The 22,683-nt window shown below is 42.9% G+C and overlaps 2 protein-coding genes across 4 annotated transcripts in view; one reads left to right on the forward strand and one right to left on the reverse strand.

Annotated features, from left to right (window-relative positions):
• The window catches only part of ARSG (arylsulfatase G), a 2,321,949-nt gene that overhangs the window by 124,819 nt on the left and 2,174,447 nt on the right, over positions 1 to 22,683 (forward strand). The gene's annotated exons all lie outside the window — the stretch shown is intronic.
• SLC16A6 (solute carrier family 16 member 6) overlaps positions 1 to 22,683 on the reverse strand; it is a 71,463-nt gene that overhangs the window by 45,868 nt on the left and 2,912 nt on the right. Inside the window, exon 2 of the mRNA XM_069655063.1 lies at positions 8,031 to 8,272. Within this exon, the coding sequence (XP_069511164.1) occupies positions 8,031 to 8,265 (235 nt within the window). The 5' untranslated portion in view covers positions 8,266 to 8,272. The remainder of the gene's footprint in view (positions 1 to 8,030; positions 8,273 to 22,683) is intronic.

Below are 22,683 nucleotides of genomic sequence, written 5' to 3' on the forward strand. Positions count from 1 at the left end.
GGTTACCTTCTATGAAAGCTTGCAATGGGGAGGTCGCCACAAGATGATTTTCTAAAAGATTTGGCTGTTGGTAATGGGCCTTAAATTACTGGGGTCCGTGGCATTGATGTTCATTTTTTTTGTTTTTGGTATGGGTGAAATAGTTACTTTCTTAATTTCCGTGGGGACTTAATAATCTCTAAACGAGGCATTTACAAAGTGGGTAAAATAAGGAGCAAAAAGATCTTTATGATACAAGATAAGTTTCAGAGGCAAGAGATTATACTGACAAGAGGTTGCATTCTTTGAAGAGAGCATAGGAGTCCTATCAAGGAGGGAGATATGAGAGAAGAAGAAGCCGGGAGATGTCATGCCTTTCGCTGTAGAATGATCTAACTCGCCAATGGGAGTGGAAAGGCCCTGGGCTAGTATTATCTTGTTCCGCGCACTGGAACTTCTCACTATAGGCGACTGACGTCCGATTACAGTCAAGATTGGTAGGTGTAAAGGGAGATTCATCGGCTTTGGGTTTTTCGAAGGATTTCACTATTTCAAAGAGCTTTGCCGTTGAATTTGAAGATTGTTGTATTTGCAATTGAAAAAAAAAATCTTTTCGTTTCGAGGATTATTGATTTATATATTTGTACACACTAGTTTCCATTCTAAACTGGAGGCATCCGAGGGATGTTTTGTCCAGATGAGTTCAAGAGCACGCTTATTCTTCTTTAAGACCCTTAATGCAGGTCTAAACCAGTTTTGATGTCTCTGATTGTCTCTAATTTAGATTTGATGGGGGGGGGGCGTAGGATCAAGCATTTTGGTAAAGATGTTAGTGAAGGTGGACATTTGTTTTACAGTTCAGCATACTGGATTCTAAGCAAAGCTGAAGGTCAAGGGGATGCACCTATTTAAAGTTCCGACCAGTGATTAGTTTCTTGATGTTAGGAGATCTAGTCTGAGGAGCTGGGAGTTGCATTGTGAACCTAATAGTACAGTGATCAAACCATACACAGGGGGTGGTAATTACATCTTGAGATCTGATCTTCCTAGTCAAAATCCAATCAAGTGTATGTTGGTTAACCATGGTTGGCTCCGAATTGATAACTTTATGATCGTTTTCCAATAAAGTGGATTCCAGGTCTTTCGCTTCCTTATCGCTGATGTCCCCTTTCCAGCGATTCAGGTAACCCAAGAATATAGTGGCAGAATTTGGACTGATAAGGTTATTTAGGAGAGGGAAGATTTTTGTTAAAGTCTGGCATGGGGCAAGGGGGGGGGCAATAGATCAGCACAATGTTGACACCGTTCCGAGGTGAAGGCGTCATTTTGAGATGCAGAATTTCACAGCCTGAACATGAGGCTGTGGTTGGAAACAGACCTAGCTCAGATTTTGCAATAACCGCAACTCCGCCACCCCGGCCCTCAGTGCGGTTAGCATTAAACAAGGTGTAACCTGGAAGGGAGGCCAAGGAGACAGCAGGGCCACTCGTATCTTGAATCCAGGTTTCAGTGATGCAAAGAATATCGAGATTGTAACTCTGGATGTAGTCATGCAGATCCTGCACATGTTTAACGAGTATTGAGGAGAGCGACCTTTAGTAAGCTCTTATTTATGCCAGGTTGAGTGAAATTAGGTGCACTATCAGTCTGGGAAGAAGGAGGAGGAGAAGAAGCAAGATTCTCGGCCGGTCGAGAATCGGGTGGGAAGGATGGGGGAAGTCAAAGCGTCAGTAGACTAGATTTCTGTACAACGGTGGGAAAGTAGTGTCCAGTTTCCTTTATAACGTTTGGGGCAGTTGGTAATTGACCCGGTAGGAATGAACCACATATGAGCCCATATGCATGCATATGAGACCAATCAAAATTGAGGGGGTTTTGCAGTGCACAGAAAAACACTTTGGTTTAATCCTGGTGAGTAGGAACTCACAAATATGTTGGAAGGGGGGCTATGGCCTAGGAGTACAGTAGGCACTATGCGATTAACTTAATTTCAAGGTCCATGGTTTGTCACAAAATCCCATATTATGCATACTTCCGATGCCTTTTTATTCTTACTTGTGGGAGTTCCCAAAACCTTTTTGTCCAGCACAAATGTCTTCCCATAGCTTGAACACACTGCTGTGCACATGTGCGGTGATGCCCATGCCCCTTCTCATGCCGGCCTTGCCTGGCAGTACTTTAGTTCTTTTCTCTGTGGTCAGCAGGACCAGAAGTCCTCTGGTACAGTCTTTTTTTTTCCTTCTCTCTCCCGTTACCCTTTATTTATTAACATATTTTTTCTGCCGTACTTCGTCTCGAGCATTGGTCTTCATCCTCCTACGCAAATTCTCTTGTGGCAGGGTTCAGAGCTGAGACTGCTGCCTGTGTGGAAGTGCACTTTCTGTGCAGACGCACTGGGCCAGATTCTCATAAAGTAGTGCAAATGAAAGGAGATTAGTGAATGTGCGAGTTTCATTTGTACTACTTTCTGAAATGCTAAGGTCACCTTATTCTCAAAAGGTGATCTGAGCATTTTAGGAGGGGCTGGACAATAGAGAAAAGATGCGCTGTCTAGCCCCCTTGCATAGTGTCGGATGTATGACGGGCTCCCAGCAGCTGGGGAGCATTTCATTGAAACAGGCCCGTCTTGGTGCAATGACTGAAAATAAAATGGGGGATGAAAATGCTAGTGTGACCACCGCAGTCTGACCCGTGGCTGTCCACTTCAAAAAGCATGATAGGGTCCGAAGTGACCCTGCCATCATTAGTTCCTGCTCTGACTGAGGTTTCCTGCTCTGGGGCTTACCGTCAGGGATATCGCACAGAATCTCCTTATTGGGGCTGTTTCTGGGAGTGCCCCCGAAGTTCCCCCTTAGTAGGGCAATACAAGGGTGTCTTCTGAGGATCCGCACACTTGAGTGTATATAGGGAATGGTTGCTCACTCACAGCTTGTAAACCAGTTGCAGCTAGGACTGGGAGCCTTGCTCCAGATGGCTATTGGACATTACCAGCACTCTTGCTAAGGTCCTCCCAGTTTCCTTCTGGGCTAGTGATGAGCCTGTTTGGAGTCTTAAGATTCCAGCTAGTGTCTACTTCAGACACTGGCCAGGTCACACACTTTGACCTATATAAAATGCTCGTTTGTGCTGAAGAGCGGGAATTTGTGTCTGCCAATTTGCACAAGCCTTCTAAAGATACCATGTCCGTGATCAGGGTTGGTGCAACAAGAGACCACTGCTTTCCTCCCAGCCTGCATTGGGCACAGACCCCTTTTTAGTGAAGGTTGAGGAGCCTTCTTCGTACTGCCTGCTTGGTTAACTCTATAGTATTCTAACCCATTGCTTTCCAGCCACCAGACTGCTGGTAGATAAAGACTGGCCTTCTGGTCATGAAGCCCCTGCCAACTTAGCAGATCTTGCAGCCTTGAGAATAGGTGTTTTGGTTTCTTAGTGAATTTCAAGATCCTCATGCATTCCAAGTGCATGCAATCTTACTTGAAGTACCAGATAAGGGAGGTTCTCACTTAGCCGCCTTCATATTCTCTGTTGATCATCCCTTCTCCCAAGCTATTCTCTGGCCCCCATGGTCTCCTGACTCTGGGACACTCCTCTGCTTCCTTTAAGATCGGGGACAATGGTTCACCAAACGTTCCCGCAGCCCCAACTTTGAATGGCGCCTCTGCCCGTTAATCCCCCTACACCTCAGTTTCTGCCCACTTAAAACTGCCCAGCAATTACCTGGATTTGGGAAATCTCTCCCAGGACGTTTCTGAAGAGAGTATGCTCCTTCCCCCAAAAAGTCTATATAGCTGGCTATCTTGGAATTTCCGGAGACCCCCACATCTCCTCCCCTTGTTCCTGCAGTTCTCTCAGGCGAAGGCAGTCAGCCTGGCCACTAGGGGTGCTAAGCATTCAGGTATTCCCTTACAGGAAAATGTTCTGACAGAGGCATTACATGTCTGACCATTGCCCCATAACACTTGGTCTGCTTGTTTTGTAACAAGTGTGCCTAGTGTTTTCCTCTTGTTCTTAAGTAATGACTGGGCCACTCTCTCTGGGAGAGCATTACTTCTAAACAAAGAGAAAACAAATATGCCAAATTTCCTTCCTACATTTTCGTCAGGCCAACTCTGGTGGCACCTTAATATCCACCAACCAGAACACGTAGAAGAAACTTGCTGAACAGTTTCTACATTCAGTAAATGATAAATAATTCAAGTTTGCTTTTCAGAAGCGAGACCAGCGCCTAAGGAAGTTTGAGTAAGCAATGCGCCACACCGACAGTGGCTCAAGGCATATTACTAGTGGCCAATGTGCAGTGCCCCATCTGAATGTCAGCTACAAAGTATAACTTGTGTGTCGAAAGGGGTGTACCAGTTTCCTTCATCCACCATCAACAGTTTAGCCAAGAAGATCACAACCCAAATTGCCAAGTCCCTAGACGTTCTTAAACAATGACCTGCTTAGTCTTTTCAGCCCTTCTAAAAGTGCCATACATTTTGCTTTCACTTTTTGGGGGTTCTGAGACGTTTAGGATGGGTGTGCAGTAGAGCCTGACAAGTCTCAAGTGTGTAGTGCAAGAAGCAGCAGCAGGCTACCCCAAAAGAGCACTTTCAAGTAGCCTTGGCCTCCTTCAAGCAAACGTTAAAATAATGGCATGAGAGCAGAATCTCCATTCACATGGAGGACCTAACAGGAAGCTTAGTTTTAGGAGTGACCTGTCCGAGTTATTGCATTCCTCTTTCTTACACGGACTACTTTTTATCCAGATCAGCAAATTCAGCACGATTGTCCCACCTCTGCCTGAGGGAGAATTCGCCTCTATCCGTTTCAATTGCAGATTCATGCAGCAAAGAACATCTCAGACACCTGGGACCCTCCTGAATAATTTGGGTTTGCAGAACACGTTTGGGAGACCAAGGATTACAACGCTGTTTCCTACATCTTGGAAGCTAGCACTGACTCGCATATACAAAGAATTCAGTATATCAAGGTATAGGGTTATTAGATACATTATGACACATGGCACTGGGCACTTATAGGCAACTTTGGGCACATTATACTTCTATATAAGTTGGGCATTGAGTTAATTCCATTTGGAATACAATAGTATGAACCATGCATTAGAAGCCTGATTATTATGCTAAAGTCACCATTCTGTGTGCTTGGTAACATCGTGAAGTTGAACTGTTCAGTTTACCAATATTCATTTTCACTTTGTCTCTGGTTTTCCCCTTCCCTCTAATGTCCAATATTAACTGTGCATAACATTTGTGATTATAACTAATTTGATGACGATAAATAAAACAATTTTCGTTATTTTCTATCAATATATTCATTGTTCTTTTTGTGCTGCTAATACCACAATGACTGTATGCAATCGGGGTTTCGGCTGCAAGGAAGTTTAGTTCATCCTTGAAAAGCCCCTAAGTGGGCAAAACTGTTAAACAAGAAATTGGAAGTACTTTATAGAAAAAGTGTTTTTGTGCAATTGTTGCACTTTACGTTCGAAAGGGGCAATTGTTGCCGTTTATTGTTGGAATTATTTAATAATTTCTAGGAAGTCACTTTACTAAATATCATGCACAAGGGATACTTATGTCATGGTTAATGTAATAATTTGTTATTCTTGTGGATCTATGCGATATGAATCATCCTAAAAGTTTACAGAAAATGACCAGCTGAACAACTCAAATTGTATTCACGCAGAGAAACGCCACCGGTTGGGAATTCATTTCATATTGGTTATAATTAGCTTAGGCCGTGGGTTGTAGGCTTTATCCCATCAGGGGCAGCCCTCTTTTCCTCGTAAACAATCCGTCATTGAGATTTGATAACAATAGGTGTAGCCGCAATTCAATCTGACAACCAATTCACATATCATCCTCCTGAAACGCACTTTGATCGGAAACTCCTGGTGAATCAACAGAGGTCAACATTGACTGCTTCCCTGAGCCGAACTTCATAAGCTACCAATGGGAAAATGGCCCAGATGTTTCCCATCCTATACATGGTACTAGATGGATATTCAAGAAACCTATAGTTTTTGAGTCACAATGTCACCATTGCCTGGTGGTTTCAGAGGCTTATGGGTCTTTTTGCCTCTTGTATGCTAGCAGTTTCTCACACATGGCCAGAAATGACACTTAGGAGGTTTCCATTGGAATCTGGCGTTTTCGCCCTAGACGATGCTTATTTCTCTTCAACATAAATCTAGATCAGACATAGTTTGGTGATGTCAGTCCGTCAACCATCTAGTGGGCATCCCATGCTTGGGCTATTTTCTGCATGCATGATAATTACGGACTCTTCCATACTAGCACCACAATCGCTGGTCCCTTCCCAAGCGACAATGGCATGCTTCTCAAATTGCTGGCTATGTCTATATCTCTGAAAGCCTTCTTCCCCAGGCTTAGGAGGTATGTTTGTGATGGCTCTCAAAGTGCTAATTTGCACAGCATCCACTTTCAAGCGCTCCTTCTCCTGTGGAAATGCAATGTGGACACAGACTTCCTCAACAGAATCTCAAAAAGGAACGAGTGGAAACTCCATCTGAAGGTCCTTAGGACTATCTTTCCAGAGTGGGGTTTCCCTCAGTTGAAAGGTTTGTGGTCAGCATAATCACAAATGCACCCTCTTTGCCTTCTGGATGGGCAAGCCCTGGGATCTCTAGAACTATGGCTGGAAATCTTCGGGGACAAGATATTTCTTTATGCCTTTTCTTCCTCTTTTCCACCAGGCCCTGTTCATGTTCTGGGCAACTGTGCTGTGCTCCATGATTAGGATTGCCCACTGGTGTCTTGCCAGGTTGTTGGTGTTCGGACTACATGAAACACTTGTGTATAGGTGCGTTATAAATGCCCTATCCCATCATGCCTAGAGCCTAGTCCAAAATCGTGCTTCTCTGCCAGAAGGAGGCCTGCATCCTCCTGCTGAAGCCTTCCGATTGGCTCCCAGTGAGTCCTTTAACCACACCATGTGACTGGAAATTCATTTTAAAGTCATTCTTTGCCACCTCCTGCTTTTTCAGAGGATCATGATCAACATCTGATTCCTGCCACAAACGACGAAGCTGAGCCTACAACTCTGCATGCATACTGACAGCAAGCCTGGAAACTATCTTGAGCCTTCTGATTGGCCCCCAGAGGGTCATAAAACATGCTACCTCCATCCCTGACTAGAGCCTCTGCTCAGGCTAATGAACTAGAAAATCCAAATAAAGGAGACGGAGAACCTCGAGGATTCGGCCTAGCAAAGACTGGTACTGAGCTTGACATGTTTCCGTGCTGTAGGTCGGTCCAAACTCTTGGTGGGTTTACAAAGATTACCAAAGAGGAATTTCCTACGATGGCTTCCCACCCCACGGATGAGGGGAAATGAACGGGAGGAGTAGCATGACTCCTTGCTTCTACTCCACCAGGTACAGACATTTCTGTCTAGCCGTCCAGTGGACTGCTAAATAAAAATTGCTAGGAGGGCTGGAAATGGGCTGTGTAGCTAACCTTGTGTAATCCCACCCTGCCTGGGAACAATCACTAGCCCCAGAGTCTGTCAGTTATTAGTTTAGATAGACTGTGATGTGTCTCGAAAGAATGAAGCTGGGTGAGAGTACCTGCGTTGTTATACTCTTTTCTTGGCAGCAGACACTTGTATCACACTCCAACGTGACGCAACAAAATTAAAGTTGCTCTGGCTATGATTTTGATCTCAAGTACTGGATTTACTATTTATTGGAGTAGCATCGAGAGTCTCCCTTTAATAATGTGTGGAGAGAAAACTATTGTTCAACAGTGGCATGTTCATCTGCAGCCGAATTAGGTTGCTTTTGTTCATAAGCATGGAGTGTTCAAACTATAAATACACGTTACGAAATCTCCAACAAAAAACTGGAGTACTACTCCAAGTATTTATTACAGTACTTCAGATACAAGGAAGGCAGAATTTTGTCTCGAGGCGTACTTGTTTCAAGCGAGGCCAGAATAAGAGTACTCTTTTCAAAAGAGAAACGTGTTCTGTCAACACTCAATAATACATTTTTATACTTTTAAAAAACAAAAACATGTGTAACTCACCTGTAAATGCTAATACAAACACACATATGGAGATGATCCAGGAAATCCGACTATTGCTCTCGTCAAAGTACACCATTAGTTCACTGAAGAATACCCCGAATGACTTGATGACGCCATATGTGAATACTTCGACAAAGAAGAAGGCAAGGGCCACCACCCAACCCCAGCCTCCATCAGGCACTTTGGTATAAACGTTTGCATTGGTACAGGTTCTTGCGGTTTCCATGGCTGTCATCCTGAATCTGAAAAGATGAGAAATAACGTAAAGACAAAGTGATGGATTGTATTATCATAATAATAATTATGTTCAAACTGTAAAAAGAAATCTCGCTTTTATATAGAACTTTGTCTAACAGGGGAAAAGAAGCCACGGGAAATAGTACCAAATATGCATGGTGCAATTTGGAGCCAATTATCTCTCGCTCACCCGTGACACTTGTTAAGTACCCTGCGACTTTTACTGTGGGTCACAGAATTGCTACTGCGTTTGAAAAAAAGTTCTCTAAAAAGCAGTAAGTGTTTAGTATCAATCAGCCTACTAGCCCCCATGAACAGTCCATGCTAGCATTGCTCTTCTCCAAACTCGTCTCCCTTTCTTATCTCCTGTGTGGAGCACATCAACCATACATGGGTAATCTGCTTTTTAGCTGATTGTGCAAAACTATGTCTGGATATTCCTCTGAATCAACAAATGTTATGTACATTAACAGATGCAGTTTCTCACAGTCTCTTATTGGCTTCTACTATCAACACCCCTTTTTGAGCTCATGATAAAACTGCTATCCGTGGTTTCAAGTTTTGAAAATACCAGGAGAACTTTAAGCTTAGAACTGGAATTTATTTTCGTGTCTTGATGGGGCAGATAGTAGTGCCAGCAGTCTAGAAAATTGAGCCAGCCAGGTGACCAGTACTGACTGGGGTTCCAGTTCTGATCGCATGTGCTAATTGTTTGGACTAACACCAGTATAGATCAGATAGATTCGTTGGAGTACCTTCAATGCACGCCCCTGTTACGACCCTTCAGATTTGCTTCTGAACATTATCATGGGAGATACCTTCACTCTATATATCTACTCTATACATCAGTAAAAATTCTGATCCCCTTTTTTTGGAGTGGAGTCTCCTGACATCATGCAGAGCTGGCCTTTCCTTTTTAATATGGGCATCAGGTGAGCACCCAATTTCTTAGCCCAAACAGGTGTATTATTGAAGTAGACATTCCATGGCAGTTTTAGCAAACCTGCCCTTTCCTTCGCAACACTGGTTATTTGTGTTGTCTTGCAGCAGAAATGTTTCAAATGCCCCTGCAATAAGTTCAATAATTGTGTCGTTATCTGCATAATGTAGGGCATTAAAATGTCTACCTTACAGATATTGTTGGGGGAGAAGAAAAGCATCAATTTAAATGAGAAAGAGACAGAAACTCCACGAATAAAGGGGCAATCCATAACCGCCTCAAGGTCCCTGGTGCCTCTACTCTGAGCCCCATATTGCAAATCAACCTTTGAGCCTTTGTATATCATTTGGATCAGTGCCACCTGACGTCCTTAATTGCAAATTTATTCTAACTTGACTAATGGAACCACTTTTTATAGAGTCAAATTACTGTGAGCGCCATAAAAACTACATGCAGATTGCGTTCTCCTGCCCTGTAGATTTTTTTCAAACATTTTCTTCAAAAGCATATATTGTCCCACTGCGACTTGCCTGCCTCAGTATATGGTATTTCTCTTTTTCCTGGACCTACTCATCTGGTCTTGGGACTGCTGTGGTGGTGAGTACACAAGTATAGTGGCCCATCTGGGGATGATGGGTAAGAAAGTCTCCCTTGAAACCACTACTTTCACATATACCTCACCGATCTGCTGTCTTCATCCATTTTCTCTGCTTGCCCCTTTAGCTCCACCCTCACTGCATGCATGCCTTTGTCCTTTCTCAGGACTTTCGGCTTAATGACTTCACCTCCAAGCTGTTGCTGGCAGTTGTATGTGACACAACAGCTGCAGATACTTCATACACGAGGGTGAGGGCGTGGAGGTTCCCCAGAGAGCAGACGGACAGTTATTAAACCTATTTAGCATAATATGATGTGGAATTGTGGGGGAAGGGAAAGCCCCAGGGCTCTGGAGGTGCTGCCGTGGAAGTGGCAAGTTTTTTTTTTTTAAACAGGCTTTGTAGTCTTGTTTGTTCACTTTTGTAGCCTATCCTGTGGGAGCTCTATATGGAGTGAAGTGTGGGGGGGGGGGGGGGAGTCATTTTCATAGTGTTCTTATGAACAAGTGGTTTTGGTCTTTAATACTTGTAGATGGCCAATGTGGTTTGCCCTAGGATAATCGTGGCATGGCCAGTCATTTTTCTGCCCCCACCACCATCCTCCCAGCAGCCATTTTTCTCTGGTTTCCACACTCTTAATCAATCATCCGATTGCATGGGCATGCTACAAGAAACCCAAGTAAAATAAATGATGGCAGTACATGGTGGTGGCTCTTGGACCTCATAGACCGCCCTACTCCGGGTGTCCCTTCAATTGTGCTTTTATTTCTGCAACCTTCCTTTTTGCTTTTTCCTACCTAACCCTCCTCCCATTTAGGTTCTCCCTTCATGCTCCGTAGTACTTTTCAATGAGGCGCCACAACCTGGCACATTGGGCCACTAACTGGACATATAGCAATATCTGGCCATTTGTTGGCTGTGCCAGATTATTACCCGGTATGTGGCCTTATGAAATCACTACTTGGTACATTGTGTGATTAACTGGGCACATTATCACTTACTGGCATGTTGGGGGCGATAACTGCCATTTGATTGCACTACATAGCTATTTGTTATCTGTAGATTCACATAGCTCAATGATATAAATGGGCGTGGGAGGTAGAGACCAGATGATGATAAAAATAATCAAACATTGACAAAGCAAATAGTTTTGGCTTTCTTATGGTAAAAATATGTTCTGAGTTCCGGCACCTAAAATTAAGTAGATGGGCAATATGCCCAGGGGAAAGCAGACAAAGAATGGCGAGAGGGTACACAAGGGGTGAATGATGAATATAAGCATGGGATGATGTGTGAATGAATGTTCATGAGGATGAATGAATATGTACTAAGATGCTTGAGGGATAAATTCCATTTTGAAGGTGGATGGATGAACGTTTAATGGCATACAATCATGTGTGGATGTATGTACATATGAATGGATATGTGCATAAGTGTGATGTGGATTAATCCATTATTGAATGAGCTTATACTGATGGATACATGAGTAAGGATGGACGAATCAAGGAGTCAAGGATGGGGGAATGAATGATCGTGAGGGCAGTAGTGTGAAGCCCACTGCAAAGCCATGTCACATGGAACCACTGCTTAATGTGCAGCAGTCAGGAAGTTTGAGCATGCACAACACAGCGTGAAATGATACGAGAGGGACTGCATAAGCACGAATGTATTGAAAACTCCAGACAATACAGGATGCATGAAGGTCCTTCAGCAGCAACCAACTGATCCTGTTTCCAGTTTGAATTTGTGGCAAGAGAGGCAGATGTGCTACATTTGCTCGTTATACCAGCACCTCCGTCATAAGAGGGACACAGTTGAAACGGCTGTGTCCTACCCAATTGGTGGCAGAACTAGCTTTTGGTCCCAGGACGTGTGGGAGATTAGGGGGCCCAGCTATCTGAAATAGTCAAGATCAACGACAGAGGTGGGGCATTACATTTCCCCCGAATTCGGACACATGTATGGGGGTTTGGTTGTTGCCCCCCAATAAATGTTGAATTAATGTATTTAAATGCAGCATTTAACAACATCATTTTTGAGTAAAGTGGAATTTGAAGCCATATAAAATTTACAATTTGTTCAGAATGGCAAAAAACAAATGTCAGGTCATCAACAATACAAAGGAGTGATTTACAACGTTTTCATGTTGACTGCCCACAATATATGGCAGCATTCCCAACGTAAACCGCACACACACGGGCAAACGCATACAACTTGCTCCACTCATCCTAACCCTTCCATGCAGTGATCAGTTGTTCTCTTGTCCCAGGCCCCAAGTTTCAGGAATCCTGATATAGGTGGCCTGGCGACGTAAGTAATAAAACATGTGCAGGCATAGAGGGGAGCCTGTGTGGCGCCACTCAGCTCACAGATGGGACTTGAGCACCAATTTCATTGTATATGTACATTTATGAAACCAGCGTTGGGGGCAGTGGTTTGGGGGTGCGCCGGAATGCCAAGGAGGAGCCTGGGGGCAGAGGTTGTTTGTCAGTATGTAGGCAAAAACAGAGTTTGGGAAGAGGACAGGGAAACGGGAAATGCAAAAGGTGCCAGGAAAATGCTGAGCATGGGGAAAGCCCACATAAAAAGAAAGGAAGTGCAGGATTGTTGCACACCTTAGTGCCCGTCTACTTACTGGGTGGAAATATAACGCAGATCTTCAAACCTACATTCATTGCCTCCAAAGGTGCCAGGCTATTATGTAGGTCTATGCAAAAAGGACGAGCATACTTGGCACTTAAGAGGTTAACTACAGTACACAGAACTCTTACTGACAGGGTTGTCAGAAACTAAAACCCATTTGTAACCCAAGTAGACCTAAACACAAGCCCACATTTGCCATAAAAGCACGTAGACCAATTAGCATCAGTACATAGTAACATATCAGCATTACAGGTATAATATTTTCCCCCTGAATGGTAACTGCACACATTGAAACATCGCATTTAACAAAAGGGCCGTAAGCATTACCTGAAGCCAAAGTGGAGTATGCAGCATATTCATTTTAGAAATAAGTGTAGCTTCATTTTTCACACACACCACTGTAAATATCTCTCTGCTGAGAAGCGTGCCCCACAAAACGAATGCTTGCGACGTCCATTGTTCAAATGGCTTTGCTACAAGGTAATGAATGGATCAGTGTTTTCTTATATAACAAGGCAGCGGAGTCCGCCCTGGGAGCGTTGATGCTGCTAGACAGCCAATCTGCATATTCCACCCCAACCCTACACCCTTACTGCATGTCTTTCCTCCACCTCCCAAGCAAGAGTAATTATAGATGTATTTTCTAAAGTGAAAGTAGCCCAAAAAGCACAACAGCTGTAAATTATAGCCCGAATATGCAGGGACATGAGTGAGATTAGCCCAATCCGGACTACTTCATATAGATGTGCACTTTTGTCCACGTATGGGGTCAGGGGTAGAGGTAGTGTTATGGAGTGGCCAGAGTATTCATCCAATCCTGCTGTGACTGACAATGTCATGTAAGGGCCAGTCAAAACATGGATGACTGCTGTACAGGAATGAAAAAATCCAACCAAACTAGTGTATCCTTTACACGAATCCGAAAACACACACTTCGTAGAAATAATGTAGCCAAGTTGGCTTTGCTGGCTTCCCCAAAGTAAAAAGGATATTGCTATTCGGGGTTCTTCCAGGCCCTACAAACACGTCTACTCTACTCCCTCTTCTCTCTCCCACCTGCTCTTTTCCTGAGAAGAATTATACTGTGAAATAGTCGCATATATTGGCATTTTTGCAATACTGTTTTATGCCACAATGGCAATGTAAATGAGCAGCATTACGATCACCTACTATCTCAATAGAACTCCCTTTGTTCATCCTCTAATAGGACGACTAGGGTCTTTGCACACTCGACAGAGGCTGACCCAGTCCCTATCCAGTGTGCAGTCCCCCAAGGGCCCTATGTTTCACCTACGCTTTATAATATCTTTACTAAGCTCCTCTTTGGTCGTCTTGATGATTTGGGTGTTACGTACATGCACTACGCGGACGACGCCCAGGTCCTCATTACCCTCTCTAGATGCTATGAAAGATACTGTAAAACTAAATGAAATCTATCTAGAAATACAGGCCTGATAGCTGCACATAGCTTCTTCTAAAATGATAACAAGACGGAACTATTGATACGGCACCCAAGCCCGTCTCAACAAACCTGACCCCCGCTACCAATCATTCACCATCAACAGCAATATCATAAAGGTCGCCAAAGAGGTAAAAACACTTGGCATCTACCTCGATTCCACTCACTCAAAAAGCAAATAAACTCTACAGCCTCCACAACAGTTTACACTAATAAACTAACGCATGCAAACCCTTTCTGTCCACTAACAGTTGCCTCACCCTAGCCAGGGCATTCCAACTGGATTACTGCAACACTCTTTCTTGGTTCCACCAATCACAACCTGAACAGATTACAAGTCCTCCAGAACAGTGCCCTTTGATGCACTTTAAACTTACCATGTGCTAATCACATTTCTACCATCAGACGAGATGTACGCTGGCCACCAGTACGTGATAGAATCAAATTACGCACCCTTGTCATCACTCACAAATGCCTGTCCTTGACAGCACCCCAATACCCAACTCCCAAATTCTCAAGGCATAGCTCCACCAGACCTACCTGAGCTCCTTATCTACACCTCCTTAACATACCCAAGTTCAACCTAAAAACAGCTGGTGGACCGTGCTTCCCTGTGCTAGCAGCAATGTTTTGGAACGGTTTAGGGTGAAAGGATGGAATACAAAGGGTCGAAATGCAATTGTTTCGAATCAAAAGGACAGAGGAAAAAGAAATCTAATGCACTTCGATCATTTTTTTTTTCCCCGGTCCTTTTGAGTCGAATGTATTGTATTCAGCCCTTTTTGAATTCGACCCTTTGACTGGACACCGTTGGAACTCTCTCCCCACAGACAGCAGAGCTGAGCCTTCCTTTTGTTCTTTTAGATCTAAAGTGAAGGACCTGCTTCTCACCCAGCAATCTTAGCTCTCCACCTCTCAGAACTGCATCTCTAGTAGCTGGACTATGATTTGCTTGTCTGTTTTAACTACTATATCTTTACTATTTCGATGCCTGTTGCTATGACCATTTTGTAACCTGGTCTTCACAATGTCCTTCTGTTTCATATCTTCACTATTCATCTTGTGTACTGTATCTGTAACATATGTTCCATGTTTAAAGCACCCAGATACCTCAGGGTTAGGTTGCGCTATAGATAGCTCAGGGTTAGATTGCGCTATACAAATGATAAACTAACTAAACCTTTGAATGACAAAAGGAGTTGCCACCATCAGCATTCCAATTAGTGATTTTCTGGTTGCAGATCGATTTCTTCACAAGATGGCAATAACTCTGAAATATTGGTAAAATTTATTTACATATTTATTTGGATTGTTAATCACATACATCCGAAGTCCATCTATTGGTACAACATGGAGACTTCGGTAGATAAACCATTCCCATATGATTATTTCTGAACAGTAGGATGTACCCTGAAACGTGTATACCGTGCCGGTATAAAAATTAGATTTAGCAATATTTGTTTTTGGTGCTTTTTAAGCGGGGCATAGACTTTTCTTGAAATTTCAGCTGGAAACCGTCTACCACTTTGTTAGACAATCAGGTGTGAGCACTTCTAAGTGTGATCCCCGACCTTGCACTGTGTGTACTCATCAGGGACCTCTTGCAAGCTCGCTACGTCTTGAGGCTTAGCCTAGACCACTCGTCCACCTACCCTGAACTGGTTTGGGAACAGCTCCCACAATTGGCTCTGTCCCTATAGTAGGTTGGCTTTCTATACATCAGTCCACCAGGTCGGAGTATAGCAAATCATCCTAACAGTATCTGAGCACCATTCACAAGTCTAATAGATTAGCTAAAATCTCAATAGAAGTCACAGTGCATAACGCATCTCCTCCTCCTCCTCAGGAGCCCCAATATTGAACAAGCAGCATCCTGACATCCACCACTCTGACAATAGCCTAACGCAACAGGGATCATGGCACCCATCCTCCACACACGTCACCTTTTGAAGTGTAGTTATTGCTACTGCTTTACTGTGCCAGGTACAAGGCAAAGTGAGTAATAACTTTTTCTAACGTATCTGTGCCATAAATCTAAGTAAATACACCTGAGTAAACGCACAGTACAAAGGTTCAGTGCCTTATGGGTGACTGCGTATACTCGACAGTCCAAGGGTTTGAATTCCGCCTCGGCAGACTACGCCTTTTCTCTCTGACATTTTTGAAATATGTATTATTAGGTTGGATCAGATTTTAACTAAGTTAAATAGAGGATTTAGTTTCTGAATTGCGTGTAGGCATTTTGGCAGTTTGAGGCATCTGCCAACAGCAAGGCGCATACAACAGAGGGCCTACCGACGGTTTGCTAGCCTAGGAGGGTCTGGCTGCTGGAACTGCAATGCTTTCTTATGAAAATTAGACATATGTGTTTATCATAGACGTCCTAACGTCAAACGATTAAATGTTGGAATTACTACAGATGCCAGCATTAGAAGTGTGTAATGGATGCTTGCTATTTTATTAACACAGGCCTTAACAATAGGCTCAGTGGAAAATGTGGGTTTTAATTGTGAATTGTTCCTCTGGCCTCCTTTAAGATTAACATTTCTCTATAAGGTCACGTCCTAACTGTTTGTTGAAGTCCAATAAGTGCGCAGGTTTGTTATTGGGTTAGGTCCAGTTCATTTTGTAGATTAGAGATGGTGCTGTATATAGTTCAATGACCTAAGCTTCAAGTATTGTTGTTTTTGTTAAACTCTGTTAAATTATAGATAGCTAAAAAAAAGTTTTTTTAAAAAAAAGAAAGTGAACATATTTTCCCCATGTTTTAGCGTTCTCACTGGTGTTCTAAATAGGATGTTTCAGTGAAACAAAAGGGTTCTCTTAGAGAGGAAGTGTCTTGTTAAACGAGACCTTGTTTGGAAATTGCAGCATTGCTTCCATGTCTGCTTTTGAAGGCAAGATGTTCAGATTGCAGTCAATACCAATAGGTATTGACTGCACTCTGAACATTCTGATTGGCTGAGATGAAGTAAATGAGTTTTTTTCCTCTTCAACATTGATCCCGGTCTTTTATTCTTTATATCACATCCCTATGGCCGTTCCCATCAAAAACACCTCCTCATGGAAACTCTTTGAGCTTGCTTTAATCAAGTTAATGAGTGCAGATTAGTTATGCGACTTTCCTTAGTATAATTCTGATCTAATATATGGGATTACTTTTAGAGCTGTGCACAGACATATTATTCACTGACCTTTGAAAATCGGGTTAATCAAGCCTTACCATCAAACTTTGCACTCGAAGTACCTGCCGGTGTTTTTTTTCAAAGCGGTGTTTTGAGAGCTAATGACTTAATTGGACTTGTAAACACACTACAAGCGTAATAAAAATGCCTTAACCAGGTCTGCCTTCAACCACCTGATTTATAAGCACTATGTGCGTCCTTCACTGAAGACTTGACTTGTTATAAAGAATCATTGGCAAAGCCAACAGTTTTGGCTTGTGTATGTGTATTAGGTATTTGCCGGGCACTGCTATATGAGGTCCGGCTACTTGCATCGTTTTGTACCTGCTTCCATCAGGTGCCTGGCAAGTGCCCTTTTCCATGTCTATACAAAAGCCCAAACTGTTGGTATTGCCAATGCTGGTTTCTCTTTATGTGAACCAAGGCACCAATGGATAAATGGATTGAGCCAGGGTCCTATCATTTGGTGAAACTTGGATTAGAACTAAGGTCTGGATCAACAGTTAAGTCCACATGACAATTTGTTGGAACTATTATCACTAAGAGAGGCCTTGATTAAAACCGCATTATAAAATACGTTGAATTGAATCCACGCATTTCCCTAGGATGGTAGTCGATACCCCTGTTATGATTAATTTCCTCTACTTTCTCTTGTTTTATGTGCCTACTTGTATATTGCCCATTGTATATTTATGCCCATTCTGTTAATATTGATTACTGTATGCTCATGTAATTATGTAAAGTATGCTCCCCTCCCCACTGTACTTTTCCCTTTGTGTAACTAAGATGATGCATATCCTTGTAATGCGCCCAGTTAACCGGGGGTTGGGAGCCCAATATAAATAAAGAAACCTTCAGCTGCGAGCAACAAACGTAAAATATTTGTGAGCAAGTGGAAAGAACATTTTTAATGGAATGAGATTTTCAAATGCTTATTTAGAACTAAGTTGAGATGTAGTGTTATATTTAGAATCTTAAATATAGGAAACACAGCGCAACTGGTATAATTTGTTAACTGATTTGTTCAAAACCAAACTAGAACCTTACCTCCTTTCCTCAGAGTTACCCTCGTAACCTACCTCTCATCTGCCGTCTAGCTTACATGTGTCCCAGTGGCAGATTGAAGGCAAAGGGCCATTGGGCAGCACCGGACACAGGGCCCTAGGTGGGTGGGGTCAAGGAGGTGGAGCTTAGGGTGGGCGTAGTTAATTGTGGTCACGAGTGCACAATGGCGAACCTTAAAGACAAAAGGTTTTTTAATAAAGTTTTCTTTATAGTTACCTGTGCCTAGGGGTCTGACTAACCAGTAACAGCTGGGCCTCCTCGGCAGGCTGTGCTATCAGTGGTAATATTGGAATCAATGGTATCAAGCCTGAAACTCATGTTGGAAATGAACATGTTTCAAGGCTAAGGGCGAAAGAGAATTACAGCTTATGAAGACCACACAATTTCCTAGAAAAATTGCTCTAAGAAAACTAGTTAGATCCAATGTTTGTAATTACAACTGTGGAAATGTTTCACAAAAGTACAACACCATGTCGAAATATGTATTTAATAAGTACACATAAATTCAGTACTGTTCAAAAAAGAAAAACAGTTCCTTTATAGACATAATTGGGCAATAAGTGAAGTAAAAACACAATTGCCAGCTGAGCTTCATAATATAATGCAATGAGAAGACGTCAATAATAAAGTGTCCATATATTGCACACCACAAGATTCTCTTGGTTTACACAGGAAATTATTTTGCTTGACCTGTTTCTATACTGTATATACATTGTCAGGTGAATTTATTATGATTTGTGCACTTTTCAAGGCATTGTTAGACATTTACCCTTTTGATTACCAAGCCTTAAAAATACTGATATGAAGTATACATGGGACGATATGTGGTCAAGTTCTTACATCTCCACCTGGGACAGAATCATGGTTTTGCTAATTAAACGAAGTATTTAATCCTGGGCAAATCATGCAATCTTTTTGTGCCTGATCTACCAACATTGGGAGTTAATAAAAGCAATTCAGTTTTCAACTTTTATTATGCACTCTCAAGTCACTAAACTCGAGTTAATGATAATTATTGCTTATGTAAATAGCGCTTCGCAAACCACTATACATAGAACATATTCAAGTACAATATTCACCCAACTAAAGTTGGCCCTGATTTATCGACCTTAAAAGGACGGAAAGGCTGAGTTGGCCTTGCCAGTATTAGAATCTTCGACCTGCAGATATCTCACACACATAACCAACAAAAACAAGTGCTCAACCCACTGAACTACCTTGTTACATAATAATATACTGTCCATTCATATAGCACACAACAAACTTCGCTTGGCATATACGTGAAAACCTTGATTCAGGGTGAGCCAAATAAACCTCTCGCATTCTTTTTGCTTGACCCATTTCCATAATGTATTTACATTGGGAGCCCATAACAGCAATTCAGTTTGAAACTTTTCTGATTGGCCACCCCAGGTGCCACCCCATTTTCCTAAATTATGATCATTGTGTGTGCGCTCGTACTTCATGCCTCCCCTGCATAAGTCAGTGCGCCACTTTGGGATACCCCAGCCAAAAGGGCCTGGGCAGCCACTGTAAAGCACACTTTAAGCATTTGCGCGGCACATTGGTTGTTTGGGGGACCAAGTGAAGCGACACTTCTGTTTTTTGCCCCTCGAGGTGCCTCAATGATCCTACTGTCCCCCACTCTTTTACCATTCTTTCACCGCCTGCGTCCTGATAGCCATTGCTGTGGCTTTAAGTAAATGATGTAGCGCCATGCAGCCTCAATTTACTATTCTCCCCCAATCAAGCTGTTTTGTTAACGGATTGCGTGTGGAAATCCTGAACAACAGTTTCAAAAGAACAGCTAGAATGTTTCCCAATGCAAAAGCAAGAGCCCCACTGTCTGTAAAATGTGTTAAGATTATCTCAAACAAAACAGTTAGAAGCTGTTCCATGCTATTTAAATACCAAAAGAGGGTGGGGGGGAATTTCCTTAGCTTCCCTTTACAGGTATGTGTTGAAGGCGGGATCCGAACACGGGACTCCCATGATCTAATGAATGTCCTTAACCACCAAGTTCTTTGAACACAGCGAATGCTGCAGCAGAATTTGTCCTTTGTGTTCCTTCCTCACTGACATTTGTTTTATGGCAATGGATGCCACTGGCTGGAGTCACAGCAGAAAGGGCCTTGTGGCCTGTCGGAGAGACTGCGAAGGAAAGCGGCGGGGCAGGGCACAGTGGCCCGCTCGCCATTCGTCCACCTGGCAACTGTTAAAGCCGCCTCTGTTTCACATCGCCTCTAACCTGCCTCTGTTTCCACTTTCCGGCCTCCACTCTAGCATTTCACCCGTCACGATCACATCGGTAACACGCTAGCCGTACTGCCTACCTGCACTTATAAATGTCTAATGTTGGTTGTCTTTCATCTATGTATATACACATGTACTGTCCCCTGTGACTGTTCCATTTACTCCCCCCACACCCTAGTCAGAATGTGACTCGAACTCGCCATATTGTAAGACGCTCTCTGCTTCCCTGTCGAATCTGAATTCGTATCTATTGTAGGTTATTTTGTGATCAAGAGCATTGTTCCTCTCTGTATATAAATAAATGATTTGAATACACTAAAAAAGTGGCTTTTCATAATTAGAAATAGTTCCTAGACTTTAGGAACAGAGGGGTTCAAATGCATTGCAGTTTTCAAGAAATGGACAACATTATTTGGATAGCTCCCTTTGGGATTAAAGGCTACACGTGGCTGAGGGTGATAATGGACCATTGAAATCAGAACTGGACATTGGCAATCCTCAGAGAAACCGTGAATGTGTAACCATGCAGAAAAGAGGGCCAACATATGCCCAAAGGCCAATTGTCCCCGCTTTATTTAGTACTTAACACTAGGATTTGCATCTTTCTAAGCAGTCAAAAGTTGGCAGACAAGGGGAACTGGAGCTTATGAACACGCCGCCGTGGCTACTGGAGCGTGGAGCCCAACTACCTTAAACTAAAGATCCACACGTATTGCCCAACAGGGTGTTAAGGTCTGCCATCTCTTATTTGACGTATCTCTGATGGTACTTTTGCTAACTGATGTGGAGTGTTCAAAGGTTGTGAATGAGGAAATGTTCGCTTCTCTCTCCCTCCCACCACCTTTTGGGGAGTTTTGCAACTACTGTGTTGGGGGTCTGGTGACAAGTTATAAATCGCCAATAAACAAACATGTAATTTTCTTAGAATAAAACAACGTGTTAAAGTGTGGATGCCTGCATTATGAATCTGGTCGTCTTGTTCTACACTTCACAACATAATTCCAGACCCGATCTCCAGGAAAACTAATTACAGCGCCACACAAAGAAAGCACATCTGTCCACCGAGTTCTGAGGTAGAACTTGTTTGCCCGTGAGGCGTTTTATTAATTTAACTAACCTCAGAACTTTAATAGTAAGGTTTTATTCATTTTGGTTGTGATCCAAACACCAGTTCACGTACACCTCAAAATTAAACAGGAAAGTTGAATGGGTTTGCTGAACAGTCATGGGCAATTGATCTCTTTCTAGAGAAAAGCTGTACCTCCGCAGTACCCCACTAATGAGGCCCAACAAAGCAGACATGTCCTGGGTGGCTGTTGGTACTTTTGTTCAGAGGGGAATTAATTGCCTGGCATATTGGTGCTAGTCTCCTTGTGAAGCGCCCCTGCTGCAAGTAGCTATCTCTCCTTTGGTATTGTAGAGAGGACCAAAAGGTGATTATAGACATTCATTAGTGGGCACCATTCCACCCATAGAACTGGCATTGCCCGTAAATGGTTTTCACACATTTCGCAAACATTAATCGACTTCAACTGAATCTTTCCTTGCCCTCCAAAATAAAGGTTTATCTTGGTTGAATGTATTGGTATAATCCTTGAAAATTAAGTTACTTCCCCACCCTTGGAGACACAGCAGGTTCACTAGTATGGATAGCAAGGGATGCCCTTCGAAACATGCATGGACCGTTATTGAACTTTGGTTAGGAAGGAAGAGCACCCAGCAGTAACAAGTTTTATATAGTGCTCTTTGCTAGTCTTGTATCACAATAAATAACGGTTCTTTCTAATCTCTAGGGCTGACCTAATCCTACCTAGATTAAAATTCACATCTGTTCAGCTACAGCATTTTTTCATTGTGCTATTTTACCAGCTTGTCATGGTGACCTACTTTTGAAAATCCGGCACATGTTTATGATTAAAAGGTTGTACTGTTATTAAAAAGTCTGTTTGGCCTGTGTATCAGTTTTTGGCCGACCATTGCTTTCGTTGAATAGGCCATATATTATGCGACAGCTTTATGAACTTCCAAATTGATTAAAATTTTATGGGGAGGTTTCTTTTGAAAGGCAGAAAGGGTCTAAAGAATTGCACACTAATCTAGCGGATCGGTCCTCAAGAGTCTCCATCGATGCCGAAGCTGCTGACCCTACCCAGCCCCCCTAGTAATCCCCCACAGTTCTTGGCTCTCTCCCACCCTCTATAATGCATACACAAATCTACTGTTTGCAGCCCTGGATGCCACGGGTGTCATCTACACTAACTTTGCAGATGACACA

Source organism: Ambystoma mexicanum, chromosome 3q, assembly GCF_040938575.1.
Source record: "Ambystoma mexicanum isolate Mex_15411 chromosome 3q, UKY_AmexF1_1, whole genome shotgun sequence".
In the NCBI taxonomy this organism is placed as follows: Eukaryota; Metazoa; Chordata; class Amphibia; order Caudata; family Ambystomatidae; genus Ambystoma; species Ambystoma mexicanum.